General features: G+C 51.5%; 1 protein-coding gene across 5 annotated transcripts in view; it reads right to left on the bottom strand.

The window, feature by feature from the left end:
• Positions 1 to 252: 252 nt before the first annotated feature.
• Evx1 (even-skipped homeobox 1) overlaps positions 253 to 17559 on the bottom strand; it is a 46619-nt gene continuing 29312 nt past the window's right edge. For 4 of the 5 annotated variants that reach the window (XM_063239859.1, XM_063239869.1, XM_063239879.1 and 1 more), the window contains 3 exons: positions 4493 to 6349; positions 2714 to 2976; positions 253 to 2166 (listed from right to left, as the gene is read on the bottom strand). In XM_063239859.1, the coding sequence (XP_063095929.1) occupies positions 1624 to 2166; positions 2714 to 2976; positions 4493 to 4919 (1233 nt within the window). In that variant the 5' untranslated portion in view covers positions 4920 to 6349 and the 3' untranslated portion in view covers positions 253 to 1623. Of the gene's footprint in view, positions 2167 to 2713; positions 2977 to 3248; positions 4455 to 4492; positions 6350 to 17559 lie in introns of those variants that run through there. The other variant, XM_063239884.1, reaches the window with a different exon arrangement.

The raw sequence follows: 17559 nt of genomic DNA, 5'->3' as shown, positions 1-17559 counted from the left end.
ACAGGAACTCATCTATCAGAGCACAGGGTGGAGCCCAGTATTTTGGAGTCCAGTTTCCCCGTGGAAGAGCCCAAACATTGCCTGAATTAAGGAAGCATGCAACCCAGGGCAGAGAGAAGCCTCCCGTCCCCTCCCTATAATGTCTGACTGAGCCTGCCAGTCCAATAGGGGCTTAGGAGACTTCCCTACTCCGTCAATTAAACTAAGAGTCAATGTGTTGTCTGCTGAAACAAATAAATTTAAATGCTAAAGTGAGAATCATGTCCAGCTTTTATTGCAATATGGTTAACAAATCATAACAGCAAATTCTTTGGGCTTCAAAGGAAAACTCCAAACCAAACCAAATTCATTCCCAACAGGAAGAATCGCGCCCTCCCAGTGGGGTGAAGCTTGCACTGGGGGTAAAAGTTCTCCTTTTCCTCAAAAACTGGCTGCAAGAAAGAGTATGGGCGTGTCAGTTTGGGAATGGACCCCAAACAAACCCCAGTGAGAGAGAGAGACAGGCTTCCCCCAGCCCCAGGGCTCTGTGGCAACTTCAGAGGAAATTGAGAGAAGGATGTAAATGCCAGTGCAAAGGGAAGGGGCAGAAAGCTCCTGGCGATGTGATGGCGACCAGGCAAACGATGACAACAGCTTCCAGTCTGCCACCAGATACTGGGGGAAGAAGGTGAATTCCAGGCTCCTAAGCTCTTCCCTGGGCGCCTTGTTAACGGCTCAGCTCTGGGTTTGATGGCTAGCCAAGTGGTGATCATTATTATACACACATTCAGCATTCAGAAAGCCTCCTCGAACACATCACTTGCTAATCAGGGTGTGTGCTGGGTCCTGGGAGAAGAGGCTTGGCCTCTGCCGAGGGACCCTGGGGCGGCTGCAGCTTCCCTGCCAATGTCAAACAAAAAGTAGAGGGAGGAGGGCTAGAAGAGCAAGTTGCAGAGTTGTCACAAAGCTGGGGTGAGGAGAAAGATCAGGTGCTGGTAGATGTCAGAACCAGAAGATGCTGTGTAACTGAGGTTTCAGGAAGGTGAGAGAGCCCCCAGATTCCTTGCCAAGAGGCAAGAGTCTCTCTGGCAGTAAATCATCTTGCCCTCTCCCCTAAATGGGCTGGTACCCTGCCATCCACAAGCCCTTTGCTTGCATGTCTTGGAAAAGCTGGTGAAGATTAATCTCTACCTGCTCTGCATACACAGCATTTTGTTCAGAGACACAGCAATTTCCCTTTCCAGTGTTTGGCCTTGGCAGGAGAAAGGGGGCCCAGGTGAGGCATGTGAGGTGGGGGAATGGGAGGCAAAGGGGCTGGATGCAAGTTGCTGTTTGCTGCTAAGTTTTGTTTAGCTGTGTGTGGGGTCACGTTCTCAGCCCCAGCCATGGTTGGTGGGTCTGGTGAAGAACGGTGAAAAGAGCCCCAAAGGGAGCTCTCTCAACCTCAGCTTTCCCATCCCCACTCCTGCTCCCCAAATGCCAGCACTGCCGCTTCCAGGACCTCCCACTCCTCCAGGCTGAGTCCCGCTGGTCCTCTGAGGCCTTCTCCTCTGCCCTCGGTATACTGGGGGCAGCTGGGGCCTAGCTGAGTCCCCGAGGGGACCCCCATGGGCATCCTGGAGCTGGCAGCCCGCGGGCGGCTCTTTATCTGGTGAGGGGGACCTCCTCCCTCTGGTCCAACGCCACGGAGGAGGCCTTGCTGAGCACGGAGGGAGCAAAAGTGAGGAAAGAGTCCGAGCGCGAGGTGGAGGCACAAGTGAAGTCCGAGGCGGCAGCGGCCCGGGGCGCCAGCCCGTTGGCGGGGCCGCTGTGACAGGCGAGGCAGGAGCAGGGGCCGCCGGCCGAGGTCCCCAGTCCGTGCGCCGGGCCGGCCGGGTACAGCGGCGGGTGGCGGAAGGCGCACAGCAGTTCGGGCCGCGGGTAGGGCTGCGAGAGCACCCGGAACGTGTCGAGCGGCCGCAGCGGGCTGCTGAAGGGCGAGGCGGCGGCCGAGGCGGCGGAGGCTGCGCCCAGGCCCACGGGCGAGTAGTAGGGCAGGGGCAGGTGCGACGGGAAGGGGTAGGGCAGGCTGCCCGCGGCCGCCGCATGGCTCATCATGTACGTGTAGAAGGCGGGGTCAGCCGGGTGCGGCCACGTCATGGCCAGCCGCTGCCTCTTGTCCTTCATGCGCCGGTTCTGGAACCACACCTGGGAGAGGAGTGGAGCAAATTGGGCCGCTGGTCTAGGCCCAGTGTCGGCGCTCAGAAATCCTGCAGCTCCAGAGGACAGAGCCCACATCCCAGAGGGGAGCCAAAGGAGACACAAACTGCTGAGGTCAGGCCCACCACCACCAGCTGCTGCAGGGATCCCTCCGTGGAAGGCTCAAGGAGGGACTCTAGGACCTTCCTTCATTCCTCAGCACACGTGGCAGGACCCCCACGGTGCCACCACCCGCTGTAGGCGTGCAAGTAGTGGAGGGACTGGGATTCCCTGAGTCAAAGCCACAGACAGCATTTCCTCAGCGGGTCCTCCCATATTTCTCTTTTGGGACATTCATCCCTGTTTTCTATTTGGCTACAATAAAAAGGCTCAACCTCTTGGCAACTGTGGCTGCCTTCAGACTGTCAGAAGAGTAAATCTTAAATCTGCGCTCTCTGGCCCAGATTCCAGGCCCATGATTTAAAGAGTGGGCAGTTGGTCTTTACTTCCTGCTAAGTGGGTGCACACCCTCCTCACATATCTGGGTCGTGCCTACCTTGATGGTGGTTTCTGGCAGATTTAGGGCTGCCGCCAGCTCACATCTCCGTGGCCTGGATACGTAGTTCTCCCGGTAGAATTCCTTCTCCAGCCGTGCAATCTGCTCCCTGGTGAATGCGGTGCGGTAACGACGCATCTGGTCACTGGCACTGCAGGCCAACGTGCCTTGTGAGCCTCCCCCGCTGCCACTGCTGCCACCGTTGCTCTTAGGGGTCTCGCTGCTGCTGTTTGGACTGCTGGCCAGTGCCTCGGAGCTGGGCCCTGTGCAACAAGCCCAGAGTATACACATGTGCACACACACATGCACATACAACAGACACAAATGCTGCAGGAGGACTCTAGGCCCACAGCCTGATGATGGGGGGTGAAAAGTGACATGATCAGGATTTTGGTTGCTGACTCTGCTGGGGCTCTGGGGACTCCAGGAAAAGAATCAGGGAACTTAGATGTTTTAGAAAGAGGCCTGGTCTGGCTGCTGTTGGAAAGGCCAGAATCTAAAGCATGCCAAGTACAGGGGGTCCCAGGGAACCTACCCGGCTCGGCTCGTCCTTAGCCACAGGCAAAGTGCGTGCTTTTCTAGCTTTCTGCCCACCATTGACAGGAGCGGACCACAGAGTACATATTTGGCAGGCAAGTGAGTGAAGTCGCATCTTTGTGCTGGAACATCTTGCACTCTGAGATTCAGCGCATAGTAGGATGCTGGGTAGGAATGTGCACCAGGACACCGGCACAGGTGTGGGAGTGCAGGTTGTGTATTGCAGGGATGATATATCTGAGTGGAGGACAGGTTGTTCTGAAAACGTGTTGAGGTTAGGAGTCTGGGTTGAGCGGATAAAATGGTATGGGGTGGGGGTGGGTACTCAACAAGGTGTTGCCTGCCTGCCAAGGCTAAGAGGTGGCCTTTCTTCCCTCCCTGGCTCTTCCTACCCATTCCCACGGCTTTGTGGAGGAGTGTCTACCGGTGAGCTCGCCCTCCCAGTGTTTCACCCCTCTCTGATGGAGTGATTGTTGGCACACAGAGAGACTCTTTTCCAGGGCCCTCCACCCCCAACTTCCATTAGCCTTTGGTGGGGAGGTTTCCAGTTAAAGCAGCCCCCCTCGGGGCATACCCAAGGGAAAGGTGGGGCTCTAACCCCCTGCAGCTCTTTTTCCTTTGGGTGGAGAAATGGGACTTGGAAGGAAAGGGAAGGGGGGGGGAGGGCCCAAACTCTGCCTTTTCAAATGCAACCGGAGACCAACGGCAATTAGACCATTGGGACCATTTCCGACCTGGCGCCGCCAAGCCCGGGAAGTGACAAGGTAATTTGGACCTCTGACCGACGTGCAAACTCGTCGGAGGGCTGCAGCACCAGGACCGCCAGAGTCCGCCTCGATTTTACGGTCCTTTATGGACTCCTGGCTTCCGCGCCTAGATGCGCCTTACACCCCGCCAGCCACAAACTGCCCGGGCTCGCGTTTGATCTAGCTCTGCCCGGGGGAAGGTGTCTTCGCGGCTCAGTTGAAGCATTACCACAAAGCACAGGGGGTTGGGGTGCGTTTGGAATCCCCCAAGCCCAGGATGTGCTCTGCCCCTCCCCAGGCACAGCTGTCCGCCTCAGTCCCACCAAAGCCACAACACAGTAGGAGACCCCGCCAGGGCCCGGGTAGCGGGGAAGAGTTGCGGGTGGGTCCCCTCAGCCACTCCGCTCTGCGGGAAGGAATATCTTCCTCTGGCCTGAACTGAAGTGAGGGGTGGGCGCAGTGGGAGGCCAGGGGAGCGGAGGGGCGCGGTGGCTACCTTTGCTGTGCTGGTACTCGGCGTTCCCGGTGGCGCAGTCCGGGGTGCAGCTCACCTCGATTTCTTCATAGAAATCCGACTCGGTGTCTGAGCTACTGGGTTGCCCCTGGCCAGAGAGGCCGTCGGCAGGAGGGCCTGGGGGTCCCGGGCCAAGCATGGCCGCGCCGGCTGCCCGCGGCTCGGCGCCCAGCCCCGCGGCGCCGCCTGGCAGTCCATCGAGCGGCTCCTCCTCCGAGCCTCCCCCGCCGCGCTCCCGGGCAGCCGGAGGGCCGCCTCGCGGGCTCAGGCAGCCGTGGGGCACCATCTTCTCGGGCGGCTCAGGCAGCGGGCTGCCCACGGCTTCGGACAGATTGGAGACCCTCTTGCCAACCAGAGTGCCAAGCTGACCCCCATCCAGGAACATAACCACGTCCTTGCGGCTCTCCATCCCGGGGCGCTCCGCGGGCGGGAGGGGGGAGCCCCAAGTGACCCCCGGCTCCCTGGGACCCCAGCGGTCGGTCGGACAGATCTTGGCTGCAAAAGGGAGCGAGAGAGGCCGGGCGACAGGGCGGGAGCCGAGCGGCCGGCGCGCGGTGTCCACGGAGACGGCGGGGTGGCGGTGGGGAGCCGGGGTCACCTTGCGGTGCGAGCGCTCCTCTGTGCCGCACCGCCTCTGGGAGGAAGCCCCATTGCCCTCTTCTTTCTAAGCTGTCATCCTCCTGCTGCAATCGTCATTACAGTACCGCCGGTGACGCCACTCGGCGAGCGCAAGTGGATAAATAGAAACGTCTGCCACAGTGAGATGAAAGGAGACCCGCAGCTAATGGCTCGGCAGTGATGCGCCAGGTGTGGGCCTCGCTCGAATGGGGAGGAGAGTGTGAAAACAGAGAGACACACACACTGAGAGGGAGACACCCAGTCAGAGGGGATGCAAATGGAATTCCGCAGAAAGAAAAGAGAGAGCTTAAGGAGCGCAGGAGTTCCGCAGGGCCAGCGGGGCTCGGTCATTGAAAACGCGTTTGATTTTTCTTTTATGGTTGCTTTGACTTTTGTTTTCTTAACTTGGTGCCTCGATCCAACCCTGATGAAAGAATATACAACTGCATTTCGGAGGTGTGAAGGCCGGCTTACAAGCCGTGATTCTCTCCACATTATTACAACTGCCTGTTCCTGTCAGCTAACCTCAAACTGACTCCAAAGACTTTTTTTTACAAGCTACTGAAAAACGTACCCACCGCCACGAGTTGTCTGGAGACCTTGAGCCTGGGGTAGACGTTGCCCCCTCTTTTCTTTTCCTCACCCCATCTGTCTCTTTCCTCCTAGGAACCAACCTTGGCTATTTTTCTTCCCCAAGGGGGCAAAAGATAAATATCTTAATTTTTCTTTAGAAGACCCCTGTTACTTGCTGACTCAAAGTGTTCAATGATTTTGTTTTGTTTTGTATTATTTTGTTTTGTTTTGTTTTAAATTCCCCCTCCTCATGTAGATGGCCTTAAGTTTTCCACAGCTGTCTTGACCAGGAGGCGGCTTTTCATAGAAGAAATCGCTTTCCGTTTGATCGGGCCTTGCTGGCACTTCAGGTATGTTGGGCGGGGAGAGGTTCTGAAAGTGGTCTCCTTTCTTTTCTTGCCTGCATTTTAAGATACTCATTCAGAGTCAACGAATTCTCCGGGAACAGGTTTATCCAGTGAAGAGGCGCTGGCAAAGGCAGCCCAGGTTGCAGCAGCGCTTGAGGCCCCCAGCTAGGAGACGACGCTCGCTTTCCCTCCAGGATTTAGGGCAGGAATTGAGCTCGTGGAGTGAATGGGGTCAGCAGAGGTGGGAGTCACGGAGTCCTCCTCCAGGCCCTTCTCGGGGGCCACAATCCTTGGCTTCAAACTGGGGATAAAAGAGAAAGAAATTGCTGAAAATGCCCTGGAGAGAGCAAGTGCCCAGGTGCTCTGTTAAGTCTGTGGGGAACGCAAGACCAACTCCCAGCTCAAGGTGGGAGGAGGTAGGGGCAGGGTGGTGGAGCTTGATGTTTAGGAGGGGCTACAGACTCTCAGAAGGCAGCAGCCAATCCTTTTACAATGGCCCCTTACGGATGCTAAGCATGTGTGAGGGCCTGGCAGGTGGGCTGGCTCTTTTGTCAGTTTGAGGAGGGCAGGAGGTGGGCACCTTCTTGGCTTACTCTTGCTATGTCGCCTCCCCAAGAGCTTCTAGTTCCTTGCAACCAGCTAAGGGTGATCCTTGCATGTGGGTGGTTCTTAGGCAAAGCTTCAGCTTCTAAAGAAAAACCATTCTAGCATGACCTTTTTGTCTTTTATCTTCTTTTCTTTCCACTGTTTTTCATTTCCTTTTCTCTAATCTCTCCCCACCCCTCCCCCAGTCTTCCTATCCTTGGGGTTATGGAAGAGGTGGCAGCAGCAAGAAGTCCAAAGCAGGACAAAGATTGTCCCGTTACTTCTGCTGTCCACTTCTCCCCTGTTCAATAAGATATTCATTAGCCTTCTTAGGGCAACAGAGGCAGATGGGTCTGGAGGGTAATGTCCCTTCTTTGCGGATCCCAAAGTCACCATCTGCTGAGCACTGCTAGCCTAGAAAACTGGGGGAACATTTCAGAGATTAGAAACAAGCGTTCAGAGAGGAGCAAAAGTGCGGGATCAAGTTCCAGGATCTTTTACTACCATGAAAAGCTGTCCTTAGATTCCGTCATACCCTGTCTTTCCTTACAAGCAGTTGGGGTCTGAGGGAGTCCTGGCTCACTCTTCTGTCAAAGTCCTGTGAAACTCCCGAGTGTCTGTCTCAGCGCTGCCTTGTTTGCCCAGTGGGAGCACTGGACCTGGGTGGCACCTGCTCTCGCTGCCCTCTGTGAACAGGCCACCTTGTCATAGCCACCTCCCTGCACCCACTTCCTGACCCTGGTCCTGAGAGACACACGGACTCCTCTGCCTCACCCCCAGTTTAGCATTCAGTGGGAATGTTCTGTTTGATTCTCTTTTCCCCTGGGTTTTCCCTGGAGATGAAAGTCAGTCAGATTGGGAGATGACTACGGGATGCCATTTAGAGTCCTTCCTGCGTAGGTTTGATGGATCAGGGCTGCATCCCTCAGAGGGGTCAAAATGGGGCTCAGCCTCTTGGAGAGGGGCTGCTTCCTCCAGGCTCCAAAGCAGGAGCTTTGGGGATAGCTCCCCCAGCCAGACGCCACCCCAAGCTTCTGCAGACTTCTGCCCACCCTTTCAAAAGAGCCTACATGTCTTCAGTCTTCAGGAGCCACTGAACTCCCAGGTGTATGGGGGGAAAAAAGAAAAGAAATTTAACTAAATGTCACTTCTAAAAGCATCCTTTTATCAATGTCAGATGAAAAGAAGTCTGGCTTTTAATGAGAAGACAATGAAAAGAGAGAATTGGAGAACACCATTTGGTGTGGGTTTGTTTGCTTTTTTGTTTAGTTTGGTTTTGGTTTTGGTATGTGTATAGGGGAGTATTTTAATAGTGACATTATCATGTATCATGAAGGCTATTCACAGCACAACATGAGAGGGAAGGTAAATTCAAAGAGTGGGCAAAGCCAGGGCATCCCTACAACTGCCCAGAGGGTGACAACTGCCTCTGTGAGATCCAGCCAGCCCTTGGCGCTTCTCAATTGCCCCCTGCCTTGAAGGCCTGCAGACTGTCTCTTCCCCTGCTGGGGCGACAGGCTCAGGTCCAGTCGGCTCCTCTCAGATTGAAATTCTCTGGACTTCAAAAGCGCAGGCCGGCTTCCGCCCTGGGCTAGGCGGGCTGGGGGTGGGTGCGAACCCCCAGGAGGCAATGTGGAGATAAGATGCACGGGTCATTTAAAATGGAATCGGAAGCTCAGCCTGGCTGCCATAGTGCTGATCCTCTGAAACAGCTTGGATTCCAAAGAGAACCCGGCTCTGGAGAGCAGCGGCTGGTGCTGGATCTGCATCAATGGTCAGGGCCCCAGTGGTCACCTCCCCGGCCTGCAGCAGGTCCACCCTGCTGCAAGTACATGGTCCCCACAGGGAAGGGACAACAAGACCTGAGCCAGGGGCTGGGAGATGGCAAGGTTGCTTGGCTGTCAGCAAAAATTTGATCAGGAAAAACATGGTTTTGCTTTTCTTTGGTAAGAACAAAGGGAGCTTCCTTCACTGCATGGATATTGTTGTGTCCTTGGTACTTTCCAGGCTCTGGTGCAGGCCCCTGAAGGTCCCTCTGAAGGTCCTGCATGACCAAGTACAGAAGGAGTGGTCCTGATGATTGGTCCCCATTTTTTTCCAGGCAGCGGCCCAAGCCTCTCTGTGGATGCAGTGCAACCAAGGCAGGCATCTCTTGTGGAACAAAATCCACTGCTTCTCAGACTGCAGGAGGTCAGGCTTCCAGGGGCAGGAAGATCATAGCGGGCCACACACTTATGAAGGGCCACCTTGTGAAGCAGCAGAGTGGGATGGACAGGGCGTTGGTGGCTTGTGCAGCCTCAGTGTACATGCATCATAGAACGACTTTCCCTTCAGACAGACTGCACCTGTGTCTTCTGAACTCCGAGTCAAACAGGCACCCTTTCCTTGCACCTCGGGGAGCAAAGGCCCAGGGACATTGAGACAAGAAGTTGGATGCTTTCTGGCCCCCAATAGCTGCTGCTCCTCAAATCCCCTGATGTAGCCAGACCTGCCCCACTTCCATGGGCCTGAGCCTGGAAGCTTCCTGACCTGGTTCTGCCGATATCTGGATATCTGGCCGGAGACCTACATCCCCACACCCACCACTGGCCCTGCAGAGGACCTAGGACAGGCAGGAGGCCTTGAGCACTCCCCTAAACTGATTCTTGCTTGCCTTTCCCACCCAAGAGCAATTCTCCAGCACACAAATACATGAAAGCGGGGTGGCTTTCTTCCCCACCCTAGCAGAGGTGATAAAGTGTCTTCCTTCACCATTGCTGTCTTGATTTAGCTTTGTTACAAAGCTGATATCCATTCCTCCTTTTATTTACATTAAACCCTTAAAAGGGTTTCAGGTGTCTGCAGTGCCTTTCCCTCCACAGTTATAATATTACCGGTGGTTCTGATTCAAATGGCCAGGGCATTTGACTGTCAGGCCCAAGCCCTGTCCTCCTCCAAAAGCCTGATCTTGAGGGATTCCCCAGTCCCCAACAATGCTTTACAGCTGGATCAGACAACCCTCCACAAAGCTCCAGTCCTTGCTGGTTAGGTCTAGGGGCCTCTCAATGTGCCCTGCCTATCCTTAAATGGAAGACTCAGGGTGTTCACCCTTACCCCACTCTCCCCCCCCCCCCACTTTCCCAGCAGGCCAAAAAGAAATCCTACCTGCAAGTTTAGGATCCTTTGATAACAGCAGACACTATTCTAAGTATTTCACACTTTCCTAAGGTTGAGCTTTTTCTGTCCTTACAGTAGTCCCTGGGGAAGATATTATGAATCACCCCTAGTTTGCAATTAAGAATTCTGAAACATATAGAAAAACCTCAAACCTAAGTGAGAGATTCCTTTTTCCTTCTGGCTTGAAGTCTACACCCAAAATAATTTGAAGACAAAGTTGTAACTTTTCTAGCAAGCATGAGACTGCAGGTTCAGTTCCTAGTATTGCAAAAATGGTGGGGGGGGGCGGGGGGAATATAAGAAAAACATAAAGCTATGAGTTGTTTGAAAAAAGCTCATGGGAGAGGAAGGAAGACATGGCCTTCAGGGAGTGGAGTAGAGGAAACTACTCTGCCTAAGCAGAGTCTTTAGGGCCTGAGATCAGAAATATCACAATGTTATTGCAGCAGCTAATTTTGGAGCCCCTGAGAGACTATGCTCATTCAGTCCCTTTCTGATGAGTACAACCATGATGCCCGTGAGCATCTCTCTGGAAAGAAGCAGGGCACTCACTAGGGCCATCCAGCCACTTTTAACCTCTTAAAGGTTAGGCTCCTTCATATATCTGGGAGGCCTTTCCTTAGAAAAATGCTCTTAAGATTCATCTATCCCTGTGGCCCTTGTAGAACTGTGTACCCCAGACACAGTGACCTGTCCAATTGTCTGGGAGGCACCACTACCAGTGTCTTTTTTTCCCTTCCATAGCAGCTACATCCCTCAATCTACCCTCCAGGATTGCTTGGCCCAAGGGACACAACCTGAGAGGCTGGGCAGGCTGCCTACACCTGTGGTGTGACCTAAGCACTTCCTCCCCTCCAAACCTTGATCCTGCTATGTGTTCTCCTGTAAAAGGCTTGTTTGTTTACCCCGTCCACTACAGTAATAAGAGGGAGCCTGTCTACTGAGGTATCTGTCAGGGTAGCCAGACATCCTGGACCCAAATCTAGGGGGAGTCATTAAATAATAGGTCCTCTTTTCTACAGCTGAACTGGCCCTAAGTGTCCCCAAACACCCTCCAGATGCCAGCCTCTGTATATGAGTCTCTGCCACTTCAGGTTCTGTGACCCAGGTCTCTACCCAAGTTTCCTGACCAAGCCGGAAGGAGACCACAGCCCCTTCCCTCTCCCTGCCTGCTGGACTTTCTCGGTGGGAGACACATGGCCCTTGGTGACCAGGCTGAGTGGCACAGATGATTTGCCAGGTGTAGTGCCAAGAGCCACCTCTGCACTTCCTCGTCTGCCCACGGTGGGCAAGTGCAACTGGTTGGGCAGGATCAGCCTCTTCTGCCAGGAAGTCAGAAAGCCTCTGGGGATTTCTGGGAACTTTTGTGGTCTCCTCCTGACACTAACTAGAACCCCTCCCACTGAGCTTTAGAGCACCAGTGGGATATAGTTCTACTCGTTGTGCAGTGGGAAAACTAACTCAGATAAATTAAAGAATTTGCCCAGGATCACACAGCTGGGAAATGACCGAGCCAAGATTTTAACACAAGTCGTCCGTCCTCCAAAGGCCAGATTCTCTCTCTGACATGAACGCTGTGCCCCTAGGGCGATGACCACGTTCCCTAACCCAGACAGACGACTGGGTGCCATGGGTATGACTGAAAAACCCTGGACGGGGGTCGCCCTTATAGTTTGGGTGTGGGGCTGTGGCCCATAAGATCTGCTTTTGAGGACGAGGCACCACTGACAGGGTGTGGAAGGAGAGAGGAGGGAAGGGCGCCGCTGTGCGGAGGGACCGGGCATTCCCGCCTCAGCCTGGTGGTGAGTACGGGGGGGGGGGGGGGGGGGCACTGCGGCGCGGATCCCGGGGGAGCTGTGGGGGCCTCGGGAGGGGGGCTGAGGGCGGGGTGCCGCGCCCGGGACAGCCGTGAGCCTCGGGCTGCGCCTCGGCGGGATCTCAGCCCCCTCCCTCCTCCCCAGGGCTGCAGCCGGGCTGCTGTAGCCCCCGAGCGTCCCTTTCCGGCCTGGGAACGCGTCACCCGCCCAGACCGGTCCCCGAGGCCCCTTTTTATGTCCTCCGCCCCTCGCTGCCGCGGTGACAAAGCGCAGCGTCCGAACTGCTGTCTTGGTGCGCCCCCCACTGCCGGTCGCCAGAGGCGGAAGTCGCGGCGCGTCCTTGCATCCTCGCTGGCCGGGATCCCAGGGCTCTGCCAGGACAGCAGCCCAAAGCCCCATCCCTAGAGGACCATAGATCTTGACTGGGTGAGAAGTCCCACCTCGCCTCATGTGGCTGTCCTTGAGCTGGACCCTAGCAGGTTTCTTGGGACGGTAATTAACCGCAGGTGTGATGGGGGAGGCGACGCCACCCTCGGCCTTGTTTTTGGAGAGTGCACAGTACACATGCACACTACACATGCACACATGCACACTACAGCAGGATAAGGAGCACTGCATGGAGTAGAAGTGGCCCCTGTTAAGCCATCATATTCAGCTGTGTCCCCAACACTCTACAGTAATTGTCCCTATTGGTCAAGAATTCCAGGCAACTGGAACCCAGGACCTCTATTCTCCTCATAGATCTTGAGCAAATCTGTTTTGATCCTCACTTAGTCCTGAGGCCCATTTATAAACAAGACCCCTTGGCAGCAACTCTTCTCAGAATCCCTATGTTAATGATTCTTGAAGTGTGGTCCCCACATCCCCTGGAGGTGCCTTACTTAGCAAGTTCATGGGTCCCTCACTGGAACCTGGGTGCATCAGAAACACTGCAAGTGGGGCTCCTAATGTGTTTTAAGCAGCCCTTTGTAAACATGCAAGCTTAAGAACCGCTGCCCTATGGCTTCTGCCATTTCCATCATGATTCTGCACTCTTCCTGGACTAGCGTTTTTGAGGACCCTTTAAAAAAAAACTTCTAGTGCAGACTCTCATGCATCTGTTACCCACATTTGTTCACTCCTGTTCCTCACACTTTATTGCCTCCATGTATCTTTGTGTGCTTATTACCTAACAATACCACATGTCATTATCTGATTTAGCTCCTCAACTGCCCTCTCATTCATCCACCGCCTGAGGACATGGAAATCTTACCTCACTCTGTGGTAGTTTAGAAACTACTCTGGATTGCAACAGATGGAGCAGAGGAAAAATTTGTCAACCCAGAGATTTTGCTCACAACAAGGGAATGGAGGTCCTCAGATATGATTAACTGGTTTGCTGGCTCTGGAGTGAAAAAAATCAGATCTTGCATATCTAAATACCATACCTAGGCCACCCTCTCCTGCTGGAGAACAGAATGGAAAGAAGGGCCTTGGAGTGACAGGGCCACAGAAGGATGAAGCATAGATGAGTTTCAGTGGCCCCCAAGGACTGTGTGATCTTCAACACTGAGGAGATTCTGCAAGGACCTCCTGCAGGGGTTTTGCCTTGTGTTATAGAAAGCTGGTGTGTGTGTGTTGCTAGGGCTCAAACCCAGGGCCTTGGGCAGGCCCAGAATGAGCAAGCACTTCACTGAGTTACAGCTTTAGCTGGTAACTTAGGATCTGCTGTTACTCATTAAAAATAAATAATTTTAAGGAAACAAGAAAGGCCTTAACCATATGCTATGAATATGGATGCTTTTTTCATTTAGCCAGATTTTTCTAGTATCAGACACCTACTGGAATGTTATTTAATGTTATAAAATTAGAACAAAAGTTATATATTAGATCATATGGGACCAAAGTACTACTAAGAACATCCACAAATAATTCCCAATGTACACGAATAAATACAGCTATACATAGCTTCTGTGTATCAAGTACTATTCTAAAAATTGTGTGTGAATGTTACTTAATCAACACAACTCTGGGAGGTAGCTATTATTACCACTGTCATCCCCATTTTACAGATGAAGAAACTAAGTCAAAGAAGAGTTAGTACTTGCTCAAGATCATAGGTCCTATTGGCAGCAGAAGTGAGACGTGATTTCCAGCAGTGTTATACTAGGGATCAGACTCCTGCTCACTAGGCTCAATCCCTGCCTGTGGATGGCCTGTGACCTAGAGGACCAATTCATTTCTGCAGGTGACTAAACAAATTAAACCCCTGCAAGAATACTGGAACTTTACCAGGGATTATAACTAAGAGTGTTAACATTAATTAATGGAGGCTGGGGGTGTTGTACTTTAACATGGATAACACTCTGGGTTCAACCCTCAGCAAACAAATAATTATAATAATTACTATGATTATAACTAACAATTAGATGGTTTTTCTTATTCAAGTAACATTTTCACACCCCTGTCCCATTTCATACATTTTTTTGTGTGCTGGGAAATCGAACTTACAATCTCGCACTTGCCAGGCAGGCACTGTGCCACTGAGCTATATCTCTGGCCCTGATACAATATTCTTATGAAATTTTAAAGACCAGCTAATTAGCCAGGTATGTTAGCACATGGCTGTAATCTCAACACTTTGGGAGACCAAGGTAACAGGATTCCAATTTCAAGTTTGAGCCCACTCTGGGCAATTTACCAACTTAATGAGACCTTGTCTGAAAATAAACAGCTTTGAAAGGGGCTGATAATGCAGTTCAGTGCAAAGGCCCTGAGTTCTATCCCCAGAACCTAAAAAGAAAAAAGCAGTGATTGTTTGGTGATTGTCATATATCCACTTCACAGATGAAGAAACTGATTAAACATGTTCCAGAAAGATTAAGCATGTTCCCTGGGGATCACTCAGCTAATGAATTAAGTTGAGGAGCACTGTTACTGTTTTTGACTTGTCTTTTTTGTTGTTGTTGTTTTGCTTTCTCGCTGAAAACACATATTCATGTATTATCATATTAATCCTTGCTATGCACCTATTAGCCATACTAGACAGGAGGACAGGAGGACTTTCCTAGCTAGCATTTTGCTTGCCTGTCCCAGATCACTAATGGAGCAGGAAAGCATGGAGTTGCTCTGTCCAGTTTCTAGATGAAACCAAGATTTGGTGCAGAGAATTTACCATGGCACGCAGCGTGACAAGGAAGAAAGTGTCAAACTCTTCAAGGAGCAGACCATGAATATCGTAGAGAATTCTACAGAATGAATGAGTTATTCTTAATCCCTGTCCCATCTTTAAAGCCTGGCAGTCCTGACACACGCACAGAGGAAAAGCAGACAGTCGTAAAATACCACCAACAATTTATAAGTATCCATGACATGAAGTACTGTTAATTCAAGTCTTCATTCTAATGGACTTAAAACTCTTTCATAACTTCCATTATTGGCAATATATCAACTAGGGAATGTTTTCCTAATTATTCTGGAGTCAGACTTACTGTTCTTGGAAAGAATTAGAAGAGGAAAGAAAGGTCACTGTTACAAAAATAGATATAGAAAGAGCCAGAGGATCCCAGATCCAAGGTCTAACTCTGCCTGGGTTTATACCCTGAGGAAAAGGTTGGGGCACTTTCTCAATTGGCAAGAGTCTGGTCACAGTCTTTTTTTTTTTTTTTTGTCTTTTTCATTTTTATCGGTACCAGGGATCGAACTCACGACTGCCTGCTTGCAAGGCAGGCGCTTATGCCGCTGAGCTAAATCCCCAGCCCCTTGGTCACAGTCTTAATCCTAGAATGGCCCTTCAGCAACTGAAGAGTCAGATTAACTCCAAAAACTGCCCAATTTTGTTTTATTAGAACTGCCCTTCCGTTAGAGCCCACATCTTTTCCCACTACAGGCAGTGGAAAGAAGAGAAGCATGTACCCTGGTTCTAAGCTAAAAACAAATCTGCACATTCTCCGTTAGTCTTAGAACAATGCACACAGGGAGAGAGAGGTCTCCTCATTCAACAGTGAGAAAACTGAGGAGTAAATAGGTTAACCAGCATGCCCCAGGGAGGTCACATAGAAATCAATGGGAGATCCAATAGGAAAGCCAGGATTGTACACAATAAATTTCACTTCCAATCGCCATAAATCCACTTTCTCTGTGTTGATGCAGCAGAAGAGGAACAGCAAGAAGCTGAAGCAGAGGGAGGCGTGGAGAGGGAGTCCAGGAAGGAACAAGGCAGGTTACTGGGGCCTTTGGGAAGCAGGTCTGTAGCTGCAATGCGCACACGGTCCACAGAGGTCCATGCCCTGCAGTCGGCCCAGCCAAGATTTCTGGTACTCAAGGAGTCAGTGACATGCCAAGTGCCTGCACTTAGAGGCCAGACAGACCTGAGCTTACGCCCCACCAACAACAATGATGGGACAGTGACCTTGGACAGCCCAAAGGTGCAGGAGGTCAGATCTTAGAAACAAGAGGCCTGCCTTTCTGAGCTGTTCTGAAGATTTCCCAAGACATCAAGTGAAAAGGGCCCTATACAATGTCCAACCTACCATGGGGAGTGCATGCAAATTCCCATGTGACATCCTCTCCCACTTTGGCAGTGCCAGGGCTTCACCCTACTATGTCTGCGAGTCTCTCAACATTGCACTCGTGATGGAAGAGAAGCAGCACTAAGTGTGAAGGGAGGGGTGAATGCTGCCAGGGAAGTACATCATAGGTGTGTGTGCCTTCTACCAGCATGGTGGCTAAGGTGTCAAAATAAGTGACAACAGAGGAAACATTAGGTGCACTCAACCTTTTGTTGCAAGTTTAAAAATGTGGAGATGGGTAGGACTAGGGTTGTAGCTTCATTGGTAAAGCACTTGTCTATATAAATGCTTGAATCCCCAGCACAATGTGAGAGAGATGGGGAGGGAAAGAGAATGACAGGGAGGAAGAAGAGGGAAGAAGAGAGGGAGGGGAAATGGGGCAAAATGGAATAAAGAGTTATGTGGCTATCATCTGTAAGGTACTGTCAGAAACGTCATCCAGGATCTATGTCCTGTCTGCAAAGCTCATTCACTGGGATCTGAAACAGTGGGAAATGAAGACATGCCTAGTGACATAATGGAAGGTTTCCTTTATGGTGAACGAAAGGTACTGGCAGTCGATCCATAAATAATAACAGGGTACAATTGTTCTCTCTTAATTATAGTGGCAATTTAGAAGGAAATTGAACACAGAACACAAATTAGACTGTTTGGGTTCTAATTGCAGCATAGCTACTCACTATCCCACTATGTGATGCTGGGCAAGTCACTTAGAGCCTTCAAGCTCAAGCTCTTCGTCCATAAAGTAGGACCCGTAGGATAAAATAGTTACTACATGTACAGCACTTAAAAGAAAACCTAGCAACACATTAAAATTCAATAAATGTTGGCTATTACCATTACGGGTGTTAATTCCCTGAGTGTGAGCCTGGGGGAGTTCCTCGGGTTTACAGAATGAAGGGAGTGTGAGTAAAACAAGAACCCCCTGCCCAAGGCAAACATATCAGGGGACAGCAGCATACTTGGGTATTCACGGCCAACAGATGTGAGCTTCAGTACTGGCGTTACCACTAGGCTTGGACAAGTCACTTAAATTCAGGAGCTTCCATTTCTTTCCTTGTAAAAAGGAAATTGGAGTGAATAACTCCTGCTTTGCCTTCTGTGTATAATTATTGGCCCATAAAGAGCCCTGCCGCCTGTTATTTTGGCTTTTTTTAAGGCAGTAGTCAGGATTGAACCCAGAGCCTTCTCAGTGAGCTACATCAGCAGCCCTTGTTCATTTGTGTGTTTTGTTTTGTTTTGTTTTGTTTTGTTTTGTTTTGTTTTGTTTTGTTTTGTTTGAGGCAGAGTCTTCCGAAATTGCCTAACTGGGGCTCCAATTTGCAAATCTCTTGCCTCGGTCTCTCAGAGTGTAGGGATTACAGGCATGTGCCACCACACCTGTCTCGTTTTAGCTTTTAATC

The sequence above is a fragment of the Cavia porcellus genome, unplaced genomic scaffold (genome assembly GCF_034190915.1).
Source record: "Cavia porcellus strain 051 isolate PalLab524CR breed Dunkin Hartley unplaced genomic scaffold, mCavPor4.1 scaffold_2, whole genome shotgun sequence".
In the NCBI taxonomy this organism is placed as follows: domain Eukaryota; kingdom Metazoa; phylum Chordata; class Mammalia; order Rodentia; family Caviidae; genus Cavia; species Cavia porcellus.
The sequence above is the reverse complement of the archived record's forward strand: the minus strand, read 5'-3'. Positions and strand labels throughout refer to the sequence as shown.